The sequence below is a fragment of the Danaus plexippus genome, assembly GCF_018135715.1.
Source record: "Danaus plexippus chromosome 22 unlocalized genomic scaffold, MEX_DaPlex mxdp_33, whole genome shotgun sequence".
Taxonomy (NCBI): domain Eukaryota; kingdom Metazoa; phylum Arthropoda; class Insecta; order Lepidoptera; family Nymphalidae; genus Danaus; species Danaus plexippus.
This window is the reverse complement of record NW_026869856.1, coordinates 416,236-423,261: the sequence shown is the minus strand read 5'-3', so window position 1 is coordinate 423,261 and position 7,026 is coordinate 416,236. Positions and strand designations below refer to the sequence as shown.

The 7,026-nt window shown below is 33.9% G+C and overlaps 1 protein-coding gene across 2 annotated transcripts; it reads left to right on the top strand.

Moving 5' to 3' along the window:
- The first annotated feature begins 1,925 nt into the window (after window positions 1–1,925).
- Window positions 1,926–6,319, top strand: LOC116773425 (juvenile hormone epoxide hydrolase-like). 2 transcript variants are annotated; one of them, XM_061528869.1, is made up of 8 exons: window positions 1,926–2,068; window positions 2,435–2,617; window positions 3,159–3,386; window positions 3,686–3,850; window positions 4,076–4,261; window positions 4,644–4,806; window positions 5,228–5,462; window positions 5,572–6,319. In XM_061528869.1, exons 1-8 carry the CDS (start codon window positions 2,066–2,068, stop codon window positions 5,792–5,794), a joined length of 1,386 nt encoding a protein of 461 aa, XP_061384853.1. In that variant the 5' UTR covers window positions 1,926–2,065; the 3' UTR covers window positions 5,795–6,319. The 2 variants fall into 2 exon arrangements, with proteins under 2 accessions (XP_061384853.1, XP_061384852.1); XM_061528868.1 differs by having other exon boundaries at window positions 1,926–2,074.
- The last annotated feature ends 707 nt before the right edge of the window (window positions 6,320–7,026 follow it).

Here is a 7,026-nt window from a genome sequence, read left to right as displayed (position 1 = left end):
TTGCTATGTGTGTCACACAACTTGTGTGTGATGTCACCCTGAAATCGACATAGAAGACAAGATGGCGGACAATAATATAATTTTAAGGCATATTTTGTATATGTTAACATACAGTGATTTCTTTAGAAATTTATTTATTTAAAAAAATCCTTACAGAAAATCTCATGAAGAGAGATAATTTCTATGTGACCTAAATTCTTATTAGTGTAAAGTTACTACTTACATTACAATCTTTACTGCCATCTATTAAATAACAGTTAAAGTCAAATGAGCAGTTAGTAACTACTTCTCAAACATTTTGGAATTTATAAATACTCAATAGATGGCGTAATTGTGAGTCAAATAGAACTTGAAATTATTATTTAACTTCATGATTTTCTCCCATATAGATAGAGGCATTATATGTGTTTTACAGAATATAAAGGAGCGTACAAAATGCGTCCTTATAGCTAGTGAGCGATTTCTTCGAGATTATATTTTCGGTAAAATGGTTGAGTTTTATTGAAACAAATGCATATTTATGTTTAAAAATTAATACAAACCAGTAATATATTGTTATATGTCTCTTCACAGCACAATACTTAAAAGAATGAACAATGTTCCTTATCTTTATCGATTTCATCACTGCGAGTTGCATTTTATAAAAGAGGTAAAAGAGATTTTAATGAGACAAATCAATTGATTACATTACGACATGAAGACATTAAATGAGACGAGTAAATAAAAGTATAGTAAAGTGAATAAAGATAATAAGAAGCGGGAGAGGAAGGAATTGTAAATTAACTGCTCTTATTCGAGATTAAAGATATTATTAACGTTATTTCATACGTGGGACAACCGTAAAAGTAACTTTGTACGAGAGAGAATTATTCACATAAAAACATATATTCTCCATTTAACCTTAACGATCATCGCGAATCCAGTGCAGCCCTGACGAGGGATGACAAGTAGAAGAAACGTTATACAATGAAGGAATATCGGTAGACATATAGTCTCTCTCATCAGTTGACGTCATTTGAAGTCTTTATTAATTGAAAGTCTAAAGTCTGAGGTATAATTTTTTTTTATGTGACAGCTGGCAAACGAGCAGACGGCCTATTTGATGGGCAGTAGTAACCGTCGCCCTTGGACTTTGCAACATCTCTGCTGCGGATGCGTTGCCAACGTTGGTTGTTGAGGGAAAGGGAGGGTTGGAAATAATTAAACGGCAGGAAAGGGTGGGAACAGGGAAAGGGTAACCGGGTCTTCCACTCTTCGGACGAAACCCAGTCAGTGATGACTACTTCACGCCGATCTTTAGTGAAAGGGTGGTACTTCCCCGGTCGAGCCAGCCCATGTTCGAGCTATAGTTACTTGACCATAGCTAGGCTCTACCACCTACAAATATGTCTAGACTTTGAATATTTCTAGACCGAGACGATATTAAAGTTGTTAATCCAGATCTACGATTAATATATACAAATTATACCTTTTAATGAAACGTTGGAAGCACGCGTGACGAATAATAATGACATATAATACATTTGATAAATTAGGAAGTTATTGTAATAAAAATATTTTCTTGCTTTTTTGCTTGCTATGTATGAAAAACTATGTGAAAATTTTATTAATTATTATTTGTTACACTTTTATTGTATGTTTTGTTGGCACCGATGAATTTAAAACCATCATATATTTGAAATAGCAATCAATTAATAAGTACGTCACATGACCTCTAACGGTTTTTATTAATTTATGAAAAACCTTGAAAAATTCGGGGTCAAATAAACAAGTGTAATGAACGCATTCGTTACGGAAAATAATTTAAAGGTTAAAGATAATATCATAGAAGCTTAGAATGTAAATCATTTTATACTGTTTTATAAACTAGTAATACTTGTATAATATTATATTTTTGTTTGTTAATTGAAACTGATCTTTGTCATTCGGACAGTCCAGGTCGTAATGAAACGACGTTCGTGAATGAATAAAATTTAATAAATAAACATTAAAAGTCAGGAAATGTTAGTGTTTACGTTTTTCTCGTGAATATAAATTTGTGGTCTGACTCAAAGTCCATCATATCATGGTACTGGTAAGTCACGAACTGAACAAGTGGCGACATCTGCTCTAATCAAATTGAGAAATAAACTATTATTACCTGACTTGGATGAATACCATTTCTATATGAATCACTTATTATTTATTCCTTATTAAATTATAAAGTTCTGCTGTCAAAATAGCGAGAAGATTACAACAAAAAAAAATGTGATTTTTGTATATTAAAAAATACGATACGTTAATTTACGAAAGTATTTAAATAACACAGATTTATATATTATGTTGAGTGATGTGTACTCTTGTATATACAAAAACTGTGTTAATGTAACAAACAATACGGACAAAGTCGGGCAAATCAGCTAGCGTGTAATAAATTAATTTCCTTATATTCTAGATGAACTTTGTAACTAAAACAGTGGTGGTGTGTGTGGTCGCTGTGGCAGGATGGATCGTCATGAAACCACCATACCCTGAACCCCCAACACCCTTAGATCCCGAAGAATGGTGGGGTCATGAAGATCTACGTTCAAGTCAGAACCATGATATAAGACCCTTCAAAATCAATTTTACTTCTGAGGCAAGATATAAAGTATTTAAATTATATAGAAAACATAATGATAAATTACGTATAATTATTTATGTTCTTTAAAAAAAGCTAAACTATACAGTAATTATAATAGATTATACTACCGACACATGAGTAATGATATTGATTTATAGTCTTATCAGAGAAATAGTGAGGTTCCTTCAGTTGAATAAAGATTACGCAGAAAAATAATTCTATGGGCAATCCAGGAGACTGCGGGGCGGAAGGGGGGGTAGCAGGTTTCCTTGGCCTCACCACATAAGCAAGGACTTAGCTACTTGGTGGCCAATAATTTCCAATTATATGTAAAATGAAACTAATATTATCGGATTACTAAGTACGCGTTATTTTTTTTTATTTTTTTTAACCTCCACAATCCCGACGTTTCGGTTACTTAGCAGCAGCCATGATCACTGACAGACGATATCTAAAATATTACTTACATTTAAATGAATACTCGCGAAAGTCATCTAAGACTTTATGTGTAAAATATTTAACCAACTATAATCCTGGCTATGGTAACTCTTGATAGATGATAAAGGATCTCAAATCCCGTCTGTCGAACCACCGTAAGCCGGCCCCCGGCCTGGAGGGCGCGGCGTTCACGTACGGGTTCAACAGTGGCCGGTTGTCGTGGTGGACCCGGTACTGGTCGGAGCAGTACCCGTTCCTTGAACGCGAACAGTTCCTCAACAGTCTGCCGCAGTACGTAACCAACATACAGGGACTCGATATACACTTCATCCGAGTCAAGCCTAAGGTATGGCATATAATTTCAACTCCTTGTTTATCTAAACAGATAGATACAAAATAGGATAGAAATATACAAATAATTTACATATAGTAACATGTTGAATATTCTATATCTTACGCTACAAATTGATTCCCCATATTACGCCATCTTTGAAACCTTGTAAAACCATAGAAATAAGTCCTCCCAACGCATGTTTTCATACCAAACAATTGCTACACCTAATTATACTAATTTGGAGACGAGTATAAAAGTGTTGCAAAGGAAATTTTTTTTATTACTTAGTGAAAAATTTAAATTCTACTTAGGCACCCAAAGGTTTCACAGTAGTACCTCTCTTGATCCTACACGGATGGCCCGGGTCGGTCCGGGAGTTTTATGAGGCGATTCCACTCCTGACGAAGCCTTCTGATGAACACGAATTCGTTTTTGAGGTCATCGCCCCCAGTCTGCCTGGCTTTGGATTTTCACAGGTATCTTAACTATATCAATACCAGCTGAAGATTTCTTTATGTTAGACTTGCTTAAATTTTTTCCATAGACATTCCTTAATAGTATTTAATACTTTTTTCTAGAAGACTAGAGTAAAGAATTCATCGACACAAACAGGAATCAAACCTGAGATTGAAGAATATCGTTTCTCTAAACTAATCATTGGTGCAACCTCTATACTACTTATCTTTTTCCTATTTTCCCAGGCCTCAAATCGCCCTGGACTAGGACCGTACCAGATGTCAATGATCTTCAAAAATCTCATGAAGCGTTTGGGCCACGAGAAATTCTACATCCAGGGAGGGGACTGGGGAGCTGTGATAGCCAGTGCCATGGCTATATACTACCAGGAGAATATCCTTGGATACCACTCCAACTTTTTGTTTGTTCTTGTAAATATGCATTTTCTTTCATTAGTGACATCGTCTAAGGGCTTTGTAATTGGGTATAAATCGATGTAAACATCGTGTGTGTCACGTGACTTCACACAAAACAATTTTTATGACATTGTTTTATTCTTATGAATCTCAACTGAATCATTTTTAAGTTACACTACACTAGTAGTGTTTGTGGTTCCTTGTACTGCTGTCCGTTTTAGTAGTTTTTGTGTGAACAAAAGTACTCGGGAACGTTGCCATTTATAATATTAAAGGTATTTGAAGGTAGCCAGAGATTGAAGAATAAATTTACCGGAATTTCCACATCTGTACGATTTTATTCTGTTTTCATATTTAATAATAAAATGATGTTATTTTGTTTCATGTCACGGTTCAGAACGGTTATTCAATGGTCAGAACTCTGATCGGAGCTGTTCTGCCATCACTGGTTGTGGAGCCCCATCTCGCCTCTAGGATGTATCCTCTATCATCACACTTGTCTTTCTTGATGGAAGAATCAGGATATTTCCACTTGCAAGCCACTAAACCTGACACCATCGGTTGGTTTATGTTAAACAACTAGCAACTATTACCTTGACCTCAAATTGGCCTTAATAAGGACCAACTGCAAGTTTTCAATATGAGAAGATTTATAAACGCAAAACTAAACACGCTTCGTGTATTATAACGTTGTAAGCTTGTGACAACGGTTTCGTTTTGTTTATTATAAAATTAATTACGTAATGACATCTAAGATTTCTGCATGTATTCATCTAAATGAGACCAAGCTTATACAACGCGTTTATTATTTTAGACCAACATAATCCCGACGTTTCGGTTACTTTACAGCAACCGTGATCACGGGATCACGGAGAGACGACATGAAAGGGATTATGTAGTTGTAAAATAATAAAAAAACGCGTATTAATATCCGAAAAGACGAAAACCTTAGTTTCATTTAAACTAATTTAATTTCTTCAGGTGTCGCACTGTCAGATTCTCCTGCAGGCCTCTTGGCGTATATACTAGAAAAAGCGTCTTCTGGTACCATGACATCAAACAAGCTCTTGGACGATGGAGGCCTCTCGCTTACTTACACCAGCGAGCAGCTTGTGGACAACCTCATGATGTACTGGATCTCCAACTCGACTACAACAGCATCGAGAATATATGCGGAGTTCTTTCAGATCGACAACATTTTAATGGTTCTGGACAAGTAAGTTTAATGTCCGAATATAAAATATCTGTCACTTTATTGATTTTACACCAACTTGGATATTTAAATATATAAGGAAAAGTTATTAATTCATGCAAAAACATTTCAGAACAACAACAGAAGTACCGACTTGGGGTCTTCAAGCAAAAAATGAAATTATTTACCAGCCGGAGACTGTACTGAGAGTGAAATATAAGAATCTTTTAGGTGTTACAACACTCGAAGACGGAGGACACTTCGTAGCTCTGGAGAAGCCTGAAGAGTTCGCGCGGGACGTTTCTAGAGCTGTCACTGCTTTTAGACGATTTCACAGAAGTAGACATGTTGTTTGATCGGTTTTATTGACTTTAGGAAGCGATAATATATAAAGGTAAATATATATTTTTTTTTTACGAAAATATTAATTTAAAAATATAATTTTAAGTCGAAACTCATAAAATAGAAAGAAAACAGATTTAAATATTGTGTTCGTTTGAATAATATTTTCAATTTTCTTACTTCATCTTCATTCAATCTAAAGAAAGTATTCCTTTATAATAAGAATTTAATATAAGACAAAGAGTTTCGCCATCTAGTCCTCGTGATGTTTAAAAAAAGTTTACCCAAAGTAATTTAATATTTTAAGAACCAAAACAAAATTATCCGATCTAACAAACTGACTAAGGGATTAAACGGTAATTTAATTTACTTGTTTTTATAATCTTTAACTGATTTAACTGAAGTTCTGTGCAAAATAACTTCTATACTCATCGACATAAAGTACACATTTGGTTGGTGACAGTATTGTAAGGATGTACCTCCTGACACAGCCATACCCTTGGTACCTCCTGGTAATAAAAAACTTATTGGTAATGAGATTTTTGTCCTTTTAAATTAACACAATTGCATACATTCGCATATCTTTTAAACATCAAAGTAAAGTTATGGTGAACTTTTTATAAAAATTCATATAGTAAATAAAGATCATAATACTACGGTGTGACACGATAGTTCAGAAGAAAACTTAAACGCAATATTAAAGTTGTTGCACATTAAACTCATGCTAGTTTATAAATATATTTTTTTTATATTTTTATTTCACTATAATATTAATTCCAATGCCTTTTTATCACAAGCTAATAAAGCCGGAATGACTCTCAATGAGCTGTGTGTTATTGGATTATTGCATGAGGGTGTGAACACTCGCTTCAATGTTAGGGGTCGTGACGTCTGTTGGGCGCAGATAATATAACCATTATATACAGATAAATATATCCATTACTGGTTGAATTTATATATTTTAAAAATTTGTCTGTTTGTTTTAGGGTTATATATATGTTACTATAAAATATATCAACAGTTTTAATTTCGAGGGTAGAATATAGTATTATGTCTGTGTATGTCGCAATCCATGTTATTGGTAATACTTTATAATATTTCATGTAAATAATAATGTGAAATAGAATGTTTTGTCATTTTTTTTTTATAATAGCATACACGTAATTCACTTTATCTATACCATAATTGTTTTTAATCTATAATTATTTATCGCTTCAATAAAATAACAAATCCCTGTTTGAGCTGC